The following is a 13,592-nucleotide window of genomic DNA, read 5'->3' as shown; positions in this document are numbered from 1 at the left end:
TGATTGCGGAGACGTATCCATGTACCTTTAAATAAAAAAAGAGTTTATTGAGAAATGAATAGTTAAAATATGGTTGTTTAAACAGAATGTATCATTATTCCCTTTAATTTCGAAGTCCATCTCAATACATAGAATTGAGTGATTTCTTTTCTTTCACAAAAACATTAACCATAACATTATTTATTTATTTTCACATAATTGTGTAACGTCACAACTGTGAGGTATGAAAGAATATTAATTGCAAAAATGATGAAAAAACAATATGCTAAATGCTTTCAAAAGGGACTTATTTTTTCCTAATTTGAATTAAGCACATTAATTCAAGCATAGAGATTTATAACATTAACTTTTGAAAATAGTTCTTTATTTCCTTTAATTTTTAATCATACAATTTAACTCAGAAGTTTTTATTGCTGCTCGTGCTTTTTGCAATTATTAAATTTTTCAATTTTGATTTTTTAACTTTTGTTAGACATTCTTGGCGAACAGCTCATGTCAATTGATGAGGAAAAAACAGAAAATGTAGAAATTCCTCCACAACACTCCCAACTTGTTGCACATCCTCCGACTGAATCCCACTCAGGTTTTGAATTTATATTATTGTTGAATTCTTTTCTTTACTTTAAGGATCTGTTATTGCAGATGTGGATTGTTCTGGCTTGCGACTTTCTATTCTTAGTACAACTCCTGCTTGCGCTCCAGATAAAAGTGACACAGCACAGGAAGTAAAAATTGCACAACTGGAAAAGGGAATTCCAGCCACGTCACCACCACCTCCTCCTCCCCCACCAAAGAAGCCACCTCCAAAATCAAAGCAGATGGACGACCCAACGTACATTGACCCTGATAACCCTCAATTTTTGATTAAGAATTTGGATGAGCCGGGCAAAGTTATGCGAGTCGATGAGTATCGACCGGAACCGATGATGTCCCATCCCTTGATGATGGAAGCATCAAGACGTGGCGTCAGCATCCACAGAATGACAGAAAAAGAAGCAGCAAAAATGGCAGAAGAAGAAAGAAAAAAGGACATTGAAAACGAAAAAGAAAGGAAAAAAGCGAAAGAGAACCAAAAAGTTGTTCTTGCCAAAATCGTTTTCATTCCAAAGTGTCTGCAGAAAATGAAAGTTAAGCTTCGTCGGCGTTCCACAAAGGACTTTCGCGGGCTTTGTGTTGTTCAGGAGATCCACTTGCCCAACGATGCGATTTGGGCAGCGCGGTTCTCGCCTGAGGGCAACTGGTTTGCGACAGGTGGGAAAGAAGGAGTGCTTCGCGTGTTTCAGGCAAAAGAGGACATTTTGACCCCTCTGACAGCTGCAGCTGCTGAGGCTTCGCTGGCGATGGGATCTCCAATGGATCAGATTTCTTCTTCTTCATCGGCCTCGTCTCCGCAGGCAATCTCGCCAACAAATGCGATCCTGCCTGCATCCATGTCAATGTCTATGACAATGTCTTCCTCTCATTCCTCTTCCTCCTCTTCTACTTCCATCGTCACCCAGCCGCTGTCCGCCTCCTCGTTCCCCGACGACCCCGCAGCTTTTGAAGTGTTTGGGCGGGTGCCTGTGCGGGAGTTCCGGGAGCACGAGTCTCAGATCCTGGACGTGTGCTGGGCGCCCAACGGCTTTGTGCTGACTGGCTCGATGGACTCGACTGCGAAGCTGTGGCACGTCAGCCGCGCGAACTCGCTGCGGACGCTGCAGCACGGAGACTTTGTGACGTGTGTGGACTTCAACCCGGTGGACAACGGCTACTGCGTGACGGGGTGCCTGGACAGGAAAGTGCGCGTGTGGAACGTGAGGGAAGGGCGGTGCATCTACCGAGCAGATGTGGGAGACTACGTGACGTGTGTGCGGTTCTCGATGGACGGCACGATGGTGTTTGCCGGAACATTCACAGGGAAGCTGTATGTGCTGGCGTCGGTGGGGCTCCCGCTGATCACGCGGCTGGAGGTGCGGTCGAGACACGGCAGCAACCACGACAAGAAGGTCACTGGAATTGACTTCCTGCCAGTGACGTATGAGCCAGCGCCTTCTTCCTCCTCCTCCTCCTCTGCTTCTGCTTCCTCTGCTTCCACTTCGTCCTCAGCAACAGCTGATTCTTCCCAGACATCTGCTGGCTCTTCGGCATCTGCCGCTTCGCAGACTCCGCAAGTGATCACCCGTGGTGGCGACCGCTTTATCGTCACTACAAACGACTCCCGCATCCGATGCTATTCGCTTCCTCACTTTGAGCCTGTGTGCAAGTTCATGGGGATGGCCAACCAGACCTCGCAGATTCGAGCAACGTTTTCGCCGTCGGGAAGGTTTGTGATTGCCGGTTCAGAAAACAACAACTGCTACATTTGGGATGGCCACCCCGAGGGAAACGAGGCGTTTCTGGCAAAAGGCGTACACACAAATGCAAATGGCACAGCTGCTGGCGCGAAGTCGTCGTCTATCTTCGCAAAGAGGCAGGATCACATTGAGACGTGCCAGTATTTTGCTGCTCACAACTCGATTACAACATGTGCAGTGTTTGCGCCTCCAGGCTTTGGAGGAGCGATTTCATCACCAGAAGATTCCTTGCTTTCGTTTGCTTCACCAAATGCTGCTTCTTCTTCGTTCCCCTCATCTTCATCTTCATCATCATCATCATCTTCTTCTTCTTCTTCTTCAAATGCACTGCCACAGAGCCAGTCATTTGCGTCACTTCGCCAAGGAATTGATGCAGATGGGCAGGTGATTGTGACGACGTCGCAGACAGGAGAGGTGAAAGTGTGGAGGAACTTCACCCCGCGCTACTCGGAGGGCATTGCGCGTGCCTGGCAGGTGGCCAAGAGGAAGAAAGAGGAGGAAGAGCAGAAGAGGAAGAGCGTGATGATCAAGATGGAGAAGAACGCAGAGGAGAAAGAGGAGGAGGAGCAGATGAGGAGGATGCTGAAGATGAAGCATCAAAGCGAGGCTGAGATGATGGAGAAGGCTGATAAGACTGAAAAAACTGAAAAACAGGAGGAGGCAGTGGCTGTGTCAAGCGGAGCTGAAGAGGCGAAGGGAGAAGAGGATGAGAGGAGCAGCGAGCATGCAGATGAAAATAGTGAATTAAGCAAGGAGAAGGAAGATGCGGAAAAAGAGTGTGAAGAATGCTCAAGAGATGAAAACAAAGAGACAGAAGAAAGAAAAGAAGAAGAGAAGAAAATTACAAATGATGAAGCAGCAGGAGCTGAGAGTTCAAAAGACGAAGATCCGAATGCAGAGCAAGTTGTTACAAGAGAAGAGAAAGTTGATGAAGGCGACTGCGAAGGAAAGGAAAGCGAAGTGAGCGGCTCAATTGAGCAAGGAGAAGAAGAGTAAGAAAAATTCAGTTTTGAGATGTAATAAGAATATTTAAAAATGTGGTTTTTATTCGAAGCAGCCAATTAATTTTTGTTTCGTCAAACACTTTTTTTGAAAAAGAATTATTTGTCTTTTTTCTTTATTTTATTCATCGATTATTAAATAAAGGGCTGTTTATTTCCTTCGTTCATTTATATAGAAGTTTAATCATTAAAATTGCAAATAACTGTTTCAGTTGGCCAAATCATCACCCTTGAAACCTGTTGAAAACTGGCAATTTTCAAAGCTACTAAAACACACTAATTTTTTTAATTATTGTGAATTCAATATTGTTTTTTGACTATTTGTTTTTTCATGTGATTATTCACATGACATCGGAACAAACTTTCATTTAATCAATAGATGAAACATTGATTAAATCTGATAATTTCCAGAATTATTGTATCCTCTGATGAAAAAATAGTACATTCTTTCTTTGTTTCTTTCTTTTCCAAGCGAAAAATGCGTAGCGAATAACATATAATCATTTTTAAAAAGGTATTTCTTTGATAGAAAGCTGGTCATTGTTGTTCATTAATTAAAAAAAAAAAAAAAAAAAAAAAAAAAGATAGAAAGTTTTAAATGTGCTTTTGATTGACTTATTGGAATATTTCTTTGTGAACAGCATTCCATGATGCGAATGCAATTAATTATTTCGATAATTGGCTTTTTGATGCATTGAAGAACAAGATTCAGCAAAATTGATTTTTTGGTTCTTATTTACGAAAAATGAACTGAAAATGAATGTATATTACCCAGATAAAATAAAAATTGATAACGGCTTTGCAAAAATTTCAAGCAGGCAAATTGAAAGACTTTTTGAAATAAATGTTTCAAAGAAAAGAAAAGAAAAGAAAAGAAAAGAAAAGAAAAGAAAAGAAAAGAAAAGAAAAGAAAAGAAAAGAAAAGAAAAGAAAAGAAAAGAAAAGAAAAGAAAAGAAAAGAAAAGAAAAGAAAAGAAAAGAAAAGAAAAGAAAAGAAAAGAAAAGAAAAGGAAAGGAAAGGAAAGGAAAAGGAAAAGGAAAAGGAAAAGGAAAAGGAAAAGGAAAAGGAAAAGGAAAAGGAAAAGGAAAGCTTTGCGTGAACATATTATACATAAAAGAAACATGTTAATTTATTCTTTCAGATGCATAAGCTTTTCAAAGCAATAGAAAATAAACCATTCCACATATCAAATACATATCCAAAAATCAATGTTAAAAATTGCAAAACACAGTTTTTACACTTTTATACATATCTAACTGCATATAACAAGGCAAACGTCACTTCATAAACATAAATACTGGCTCAATTCCCATTTCGTAAAACATCAGCATTTCAAATATTCTCAAAAGAAGTCGACTTATCTGAGAAGGTTATTCAACCATCTCCATAAGCTCAACCCCTGATATTTCCCTTCATAAGCAAATTATCTGCCTTGAAACTGAAGTGATAGCAAATGCATTCTCATCCATTTTGCATTTCATCCTATTTGATCATCACTTCAAACGATGATCGATAACCTTGGATGTTAAAGCTTCATCTTTGAAACAAAGAGTTCGAAAACCTCGAACTTATTCGTGCTGATTTCAGCATGTGTCTTTAGAAGCTTTGGTGATAACATCCAAGCTCTTCTCCTCCTCATCATCTTCATAATCAATAGCATCAGACACTGTCACAATCACTGCTTCTTTCGGAAAATGCTTGAAAAATTCTCGTTTCAAATTCACCAATGATGGTCTATTTGTGTTTTCCATGCCAACACTCTGCTTCCATATCTCAGCAAAACAACTTTCTCTTATAACTACTCCATCTGGCCTCTCCCCATTCACAATCTTCTGCCCGGCAATCTCTGCTTCATACTCGCCAAACGGCACCTTCAATGTCAAGCACTCCCACAGCATCATCCCAATCGAGAATGAAACTGACTCTTTCGTTGACCCCATCTTCCTGTTCATCAGCAGCTCTGGCGCCTTCCATCTCAGGCATTCTTTTTTGTAATAATCTTCATCCTCAAAGGCAGAAGAAGGGAGAGAGTCACTATCATCATCATCATCGCTGGCAGATGTTACAACAGTTGATGAAGAGATGGATGAGGAATCAGAATCGTCATCAGACAAGAAGTCAGAGTGCATCACAATGCAGATGACCATGTGTTCGGAGAATAGCACAATGTGCGGGCTCAGATTCGCAAGTGACTGAAGCTTGTTTTCCATCTCATCAAACGAGTGGAGCGCGAGATTGGCCACCCAGAACAGGACTTGAGCTGCTGTCTGCTCTCTTTCTTTCAAACTCCCAATTGCCATCTCCTTTGTCTTATTCCTTCCATGCAACAACATGAACAGAGAATCTCTCAGATCCACAATCAATTTCTCATGAGGAGATGAACAGGCCATTGCATCCACCAGATTCGACATAGATGATGTGGTTGGGCATGCATCTTCCATTCGAACAAACGTGGAATCTGAATCAGTTGTCGAAGTGGTGGAAGTGGATGAAATGGATGGTGATGGTGATCTCTTTCGAATCTCTTCTTCTTCTTCTTCCAACTTTTCTAATGCCCAATCAGGAATCTTATCTGAATCGCGCCCAAGGATATATTCAGTTGATCCACTCTCACTCAACAAATGCTCTGATGACTCTGAATGTCCCAAGCTTTTCTCATACACTCTCTTCTTTGCCCTCTCTTCATTCTTCTTCTCTGCCTCCCTCTCTGCCCTCCTCCACTGCTCCTCAGGCGACATCTCCATCGTCACCATCTCAAATGCCTTTGGATCCTTTTTCACTGTTTCTTCCACAATTATCTCCAACTCCTTTGTTCGTCTTTTTTGTTTTCTCCATCGAACAGCCAGAACAACAGTAATAATAAGCAGAAACACAACAAATATTCCTGCGATTATTAGAGCCCAGTATGGGTTTGATCCTTTTCCACTTTCAGTTAGTTTTTCATTTCCGCTTGACTGAGATTCACTTTTGTTCTTCAGAATGAACGATTCAGTTGATGAAGGCGAATCGGCTTTTCCATACAAAAGGCACATTGTCACTTCTGTTTTGTTCTCCATCACTTTCAGCAGTTCCGATGAGATAACATAATGCACCTCTTTCTCAGAAGCAGAGCCTTCTCCATCAATTTCCTTTCTCACTATTTCCTCTTCATCTTCATTTTTCATGCTGATCTTCAGAGACAAATTGCATGGCAGAAGCAACTTCCCATGAATGCTCAAGTCCATGCTCCCACTCGCCTGTGTTGTGTTCTTCACTTCTTCCAGAACCGGGATGAAATACGATGATCCTCTTTCTGATGCAATCCCTCCCAATTGACATCCTTCATCCAAAATCCAAAGCGATGAGTTATCTTTCAGTCCATCTCCACCTTTCACACTCACAACATTCAGTTCTCCATTCCCTGTGCATATCACATTCCTTCTGGCTGATGGATATCCTTCAATCGATGGGTTGTTGTCCTCAAACTTGCTGTTTTCAATCTTCACGCTTCCTCCGCTCACCCACAGTCCACCATTTTTGCTCTTCATAACTGTTGTTTCCTTCATCTCCACATTGCTGTGTTCGATGTCAATCAACGAGCTGCTCCATTTACATAAACCTTCTTTTCTTTCAAATCCTTCATTCATTATCTCCACTTCTTTTTCTCCATCAAACACACATATCTCAACCCTCACATCCTTTGACCGTCTTGTCTGCATCATGCTTCCCTTTTCCTCAGAATTCTCACATTTTCCAAATGAGCTGTTAAGTACACACACCTCTTTTTCAGCGTCTTCGATCCTAATCACACACCCCTTTGACAACAGAGTCACATTATCAACTGCCATCTCTTTCATCTCCATTTTCGCTTTCCCTCCAACACTCACAATATCTCTTTCACATTCAATGTTTGTGATGATCGTCTCAACAACAACCACTTTTGACTCTTCACAAAATGAAAGCACTGATGCTGATAAATGAAGATTCCTGAATGCTGTTTCTGATATCTTCAACTCTCCGCTTTTTACATTCGCAACTGAACCGTTCAACTTTATCTCAACGGTTGTTGAAGAAATGAAGAATTCACATTTTTGTATTTCCAGTGATCCATTTTTCAATTTTAAAACGAAGCTGTGAGTTGATTCAAATGGATCTTCAAACTGGAAAGAGCTCCTCTCCACAGCACATTCATTCACAAATTCCATGATGCAATCCTTCTCAGCTGATTTCTCAATCTTGGAGTTAAACCTCACAATCGCTTGTGTTTTCTTCAATGATTTAACAACAAGATTACTTATCACACATTCTCCTGAAACAATTCCTTCTCCGTCAATCAGAATCGCATTCATCACCCCTTCTTGGATGTGATCAACCCCACAATTGAGGCTGCTGCATGGATTTGTCTGCGCCCCACATTGCCTGCCATCAGCTCCTGTAACATTCACAAACACAAGAAGCCCATAAACGAATGTGATCAGCGGAATCAGATCAACATCTGTCTCATTCTCCACATCTCTCCCACAGATGGAGTTGTTCGAGTTCAGTGACTCCTGGATGAAGTTCAACGCAAACAATGTTTCGTTGATCTGGTGCTCAATCGAGTGGCATCTGATGAATATGTCTTTCCCCACATGCGCCTCGTTCAATGAAAACAGAATGTTGATAATCTTGAAATTCAGAGGCGGAATTTGACTTTCATCAGCATTATTGGCGTTTGGGTTAGACCCATCAATAAACAGCCCTCCACCACACCCTGTCTCACTCGAGCACTTGCATATCGGAAACGAGCTGCCATTCACTTTCAAGACTGATTCTCCGCTTTTCAGCACCACTCTCATTCCTCCTCCTTCTGTGCTTAAGCCACTCTTGCAACTCGACATTGAGCACTCATCGATCACGCACTCCACTCCATCCTCAAATGATCCCACATCAATAACACTCGCTCTAATCCCTTCTTTTGTGATATTCGCAAATGAGCACCCAACAACCTTCAATACTGGTTTGTTCCCCTTTGAATGACTGTTTTCCTTTTCATTCATTTGATTTTCCTCTTCAATCATCGAAATCAGGCTTCTCTCTGTAACATCTGCAAATGAAATGTTCACATTCTGAACAGTCACCTCACTTGCACTTGGACTGAATGTGATGAACCCTTTCAACTCTGAAATCAAACTCAACGAACTCCTCTCAATCACAACACTCCCCCCATTCACTCTCATCACACAATATCCAAAACTTTCTGTCACCCCTCTCCCTGGCCCAAATGAACAATCAGAGACAGACAATAATGTGTTTGTTCCTGAGGATTCAATCAACACTTCATGATGGGTTGCGATGGCTGGCTTGGTGAATGACACATTCACAAATGACAGACTCACATTCGATGAAATCATTGAATCTTTTGAAACATTCTCTTCTTCATCACTGATTGTCACACTTGTTCCTTTCTTTGTCCCTTCAATCACCACTTTTGGTGAATCTGAAATTGATGATGAAAATGATATAGAATGACTCAATAACCCCGATCCTATAATACTGATGTGTGTTTCACTTTCTCCAAGTGTTGAATATCTCAGCGATATCAAGTGGTCAATCGATGAACATGGTGCTTCCGAATATCCACACCCACTGAAGTCTCCTCCTTTCTCAACCGAAACAAACCCATTCCCACTCCAGTTCCTCCACAAATACACAACAAGTGGAATCACATATCCCTCCTCTCCTGTTGTCTTCCTCTCCCATCCACACAGTTCATCAAACGATCCCAACTCCTCTTCCTTTATCTCCCATTTCAGATGATCTTTGTTCACAATCTCTCTCAGATTCCATCCTGACACAAACACATTCCTTCCTTTCCAAGCTTCGCATCCCTCAAATATCATTCCTTCCATCACAAATGATCCCATTTGATCTGGCAGCTTTTCAAATATCCCTCCTCCCATTCCTCTCCCTCCATTCTCAACATCCTCTGATAGCACTTCGCATTCAGATAATTTCACATTATTCATTTCCAAACTTCCTCCCTTCGTGACTGCTATCGTCATTCCTCCCCCTTTCATCTCACTTCCGCCTGAACATACTGATGACAAATTGCATTCTTCAATGTTTGCAACCCCATTCACACCCATCTCCACATTCAAACATCCCCCGCCTTCTCCTTTCACTTCCACTCCACTCACTCTGCTGTTCTTCATTCCGAATTCAACTCCATTTGTGATCACTATTGGAGACTTCCCGTTCATTGTCACTGGCCCTTCCATCTCAAATCCATTCACAATCAGCCTTCCTCCCTCAATATTGATCACATTGTATCTAATCATTTCATCATTTCCAAACGAGATAGAACAGCTGGTGATTGTGATGGTTGATGATGAAGAGTGGATAAATCCACTTCTCTTCCCATTCATCTCTTCATTCAACACAAATGACAAATGTCTCATCTCAAATGATTTTGTGCATTCGATCATCCAGTTTTGATTCATTGATCCTTCATCTCTCACAGACACTCTCATCCCCTCTTCTTTCCCAGAAAGACTCAACTCAAATGATGCAACTTTCATTTCATTCTTTATCGATGATTCCGAAGCAATTTCTATTTCTTGAATGTTGTTGTTCGCTCTCTGACTTACACAATAATCAATCGTCAGACACCCAAACTTCTCGAATCCACATCTGCTGTGATCCAATGCCCTCTCTCCTCTTCCATCCACAATCAATTTCGGTCCAATTGAACACAAATATACAAACAGCGGAATCACTTACCCTTCTCTCCCATCCTCACTCCCACACAACTCCAAAACATTTGATGGAATCACGTTTGAATCAAAAAACACAAATGAACTTCTGTTCACTTTCGACTCCAACAACACTCCTCTTCCACAATCAACAAACACATCCTTCCCATATCTTGCATTGTTATTTACTCCAAACAAACTCTGAATTCCAGATTCCATTTTCAATGAACCATCCCTGCTCTCCACCACAATCATTATTCCTCCTCCTCTCCCTTCATTCTCCCCTGAACCCTTCGCCTCGCACTTATCAATCACACAACTCCCATTCACAACAACACTTCCTTCCCCTTTCACAACAACACACATCCCTCCTCCTCTTCCACAAAGGCAACTGCACACCTTCACAATACACGACTCAATCACAATTATCCCATTCTTTCCCTCACCTCTTTCTGCTCCAACCACTCCACTCTCCCATCCACCATCTCCATTTCTCTTCTCAATGTTGTTCACCTCACATCCACAAAACACAACTGATTCTACACCTTCAGAAAACTCAATCAGTGAATGTTCTCCAAATATCAAGGTCTCTGCGATCACCAATCCCTCCACTTTCACTTTTCCCCCAATCACATTCACAAAACAATATCCAATGGAATTCTCTGATGAACAAATAACAGAGCAGTCAGTGAGTGTGAGAATTGTGGAGTTGGATGTGATCAGAGATGATGATGATGCACCAGATAGAGCAGATGGAATGCAGAATTTGATGTTTCTCATTGAACATTTGCTCAATACCTCAATCAGACAAGATGACTCAAAATTCTCTGGTGCTTTCACCTCGATTGCCGTCCCTTTTGTGGCACATGAAATCTCCCATTCATAGGCATCAGCCATTCCAACTGCCTCAGCAAGTTCATATCCTGGATCCAATTCGATCTTCTTGTTAGTGTCTGCATATCTCACCTGCGCTGCATGAGTGATGGTGGCACACGGATAATAGTCAAACCCACAGAACCACGAGTTGTATCCACCCACCCCATCCTTTCCCTTCCCCACATGTGCTGCATCTGGATATGTATCAAGAAACACATTCAGTGGGAACAGCCCCATTGTCGTGTCACTCCGATCGAATCCCACAATCTCATTGTATTTTGAATTGTCATGCTGAACATCCAGATTTGAGGAGCTAATTCCCCAGTTTGCTGAATCTTTCCCATTCACAAACACATAATTTCCTCCAGAATTTGCTTTGCAGCCTGTAAAGTCCACATGCACGATCGAGAAGTCGTGTGAGCCATTTTCCAGATTCACCATTATCCCGCCACCATTTCCACTGCAATTGCATCTGTTGAATTTTGTTATTTCACTTCCCGGGGATGATGAAGTCCCCACCCGCAACATGCTTGATGACTTCAAATCGACCTTTATCCCACCACCACTTCCAGCCTTGCACTCACAATCTTCGATTGTCACATTCTGAACAACGAATGTCTCTCCAGCCTTCACACTCTTTGCCACAACCACCCCATCTCCTTCTGTCAACCTCACATTCATCACCTTCACATTCGCCAGCACGCTATCTCCTGATGCTGTGGCTGTCAGATACAGTGCAAATGACGACAATGACGACAATGAAGAAGAAGAAGAAGATAGATTCGGCTCAGAGAATAATGGTTTTGAGACATTCATATCTTTGATTTCCACACCAACCATCGACAGCTGCGACAGTGGAACCACAAACACTGACGACGACATCACATAGTTTCCTGAAGAAACACTCGTGGTGATCACAACATCCTCCAACGAGAGTGACCCACATCCATCAGACACCACAACCACACTCGGCGAAGTACTTGAATTTGAGTTGCAATCAACTTTCATGTGCAATAAACCAAGATGACCTGTCAAAACACTGAACAGCGCTCCAGTTGATGAAAGTGTCCCTGTTCCGATCGAACTCTTATCTTTGCCCGTCCCAATAATAGAAATCTTCTTTGTCCCAATCTCAATTGTTGTCGTCTCGCTTTGATGATTCCCTTCCATCAGCGTGATTGTCAAGCTAATCTGTACCTCACACATCTCAAACGCCTTCTTCGCAGTCAGACAAGGAAATGTTTCATTTGACCCACAAAGTGGAGATGTATCATTCCCGCTCACTGACACGTATACCGTCTTGTCTTTCAACCAATCCCACTTTTCTGTGTGCTGATATGCCCAAGATCCTGAACTCGAATAATTGTATGCAAAGCAAATCCTCTTATCGTTTGTGTTTGTCGTGTAACATTCATGAAATGGATTATTTAGGGATAAATAGAGATTATTTTGATCATAATACATCACATCACGCCCACGTGGATTATTTGCATCCCTGCAGCTGCATTCGTGAAAAAATAAGAAGAAGCAATATAATTTATCATCAGGTGCCGTTTCTCGATTTGGATAAAGACACAACCCTCCTCCCTCTCTTAATGCTGAACATGAGATAAATTGAATACTCCTCATTTTGAATTGCGTGTCAGGAACAGTCACGCAACGCACGCCTCCACCACCAGTATTTGTGACTGAGCATGAAGAGAAACTACAGTCAAACACACACGCACTTTCCACTTCTCCATTTTCTGTTAGAATGCAATCAGTTCCTGAAACCTGAAAATTTTCAAGAAAAAGTCCCCCTCCTAAGCCACTAGCTTTGCAATTCTGAAATTCACATCCACTGATCCGAGCACATGTTGAAACAGAGCTGACATACAATCCTCCTCCGTAATGGTTTTGTGCCGTACAGGCATTGAACACATTATTTTCGATATGCACAGAATCAATTGATAGGCACATAATTCCGCCTCCACGACTGAATGCAAAGCAATTATTAAACAGACAATTCGAAACTGAAAGTTCTCCATTTCCCTTGTTGTACATAAAAATAGCCCCGCCACTCGATATTCCATCGGTATATGAGTCAACTTCTCCTGTTGTCCTTGATCCACTCCACTCGCACCAAATGAATGAGTTTGCTCCATTTTCAGTTGTATTTTGTCTCCCTGGTGTTAGCTTATTGTCTGCAGTTCCTTCACATACAACATTTTTTGTCCGACAACATCCAACGAATGAAGCGTTTGAGGCTGTTAAGGAAGCCAAGGGGTTGTTGAGGGAGGGGACAATCCCTCCATCATATACATCGCAGACAGAAGAAAATGAACAACAACTCAAAAAACATGAAGTTTGGGTTGACATTGTTGTTGAAGGTGAGCATGCCACATTTGATGTGGAGATGTTAAAAAATGTCAGATGGGAAAGGGAAATAAGGAGAATGGATGGTGATGAAAGGAATGGAGCCGATGATACTGCGAAGGAAGAAAAGCACGACAAGAAAATTGAGGCAAAACTTTCATGCGAAATTTTAGCGTTGCCTTGCTCAGAAAAGAAAAGGGGTGGAAACGCTGAAGAAAATTGACTTTCGGATTCCAGTGAAATGTTCATAAAGATCGCTTTGCAATCTTGAATATGCAATGGAGGCATCTCATTTCCAACAAAAATTTTACTG

At 41.9% G+C, this 13,592-nt stretch overlaps 3 protein-coding genes across 3 annotated transcripts; 2 read left to right on the top strand and 1 right to left on the bottom strand.

The window, feature by feature from the left end:
- The first annotated feature begins 172 nt into the window (after positions 1-172).
- Positions 173-3,838, top strand: MONOS_1901 (putative WD repeat-containing protein). The gene is made up of 3 exons (XM_067871784.1): positions 173-221; positions 473-583; positions 643-3,838. The coding sequence occupies exons 2-3, from the start codon at positions 493-495 to the stop codon at positions 3,327-3,329; spliced, it is 2,778 nt and encodes a 925-aa protein (XP_067721663.1). The 5' UTR covers positions 173-221; positions 473-492; the 3' UTR covers positions 3,330-3,838.
- A 203-nt stretch (positions 3,839-4,041) lies between these two features.
- On the bottom strand, positions 4,042-12,883 carry MONOS_1900 (uncharacterized protein; the record flags this gene model as incomplete). The annotated part of the gene is made up of 2 exons (XM_067871783.1): positions 4,042-9,938; positions 10,077-12,883. 2 exons carry the CDS (start codon positions 12,881-12,883, stop codon positions 4,919-4,921), a joined length of 7,827 nt encoding a protein of 2,608 aa, XP_067721662.1. The 3' UTR covers positions 4,042-4,918.
- Positions 12,884-13,049: 166 nt separating this feature from the next.
- MONOS_1899 (uncharacterized protein) lies at positions 13,050-13,502 on the top strand (the record flags this gene model as incomplete). The annotated part of the gene is made up of 1 exon (XM_067871780.1): positions 13,050-13,502. One exon carries the CDS (start codon positions 13,050-13,052, stop codon positions 13,500-13,502), a length of 453 nt encoding a protein of 150 aa, XP_067721661.1.
- Positions 13,503-13,592: the final 90 nt, after the last annotated feature.

This window comes from Monocercomonoides exilis (genome assembly GCF_001643675.1).
Source record: "Monocercomonoides exilis strain PA203 chromosome Unknown scaffold46-794033, whole genome shotgun sequence".
NCBI lineage: Eukaryota > Preaxostyla > Oxymonadida > Polymastigidae > Monocercomonoides > Monocercomonoides exilis.
This window is presented reverse-complemented; position numbering and strand designations above follow the sequence as displayed.

Coding starts and splice junctions, on each gene's coding strand:
- MONOS_1901 (XM_067871784.1), top strand. CDS start 493: ATGTCAATTGATGAGGAAAAAACAGAAAATGTAGAAATTCCTCCACAA. Junction 584..642: donor TCCGACTGAATCCCACTCAG/GTTTTGAATTTA, acceptor CTGTTATTGCAG/ATGTGGATTGTTCTGGCTTG.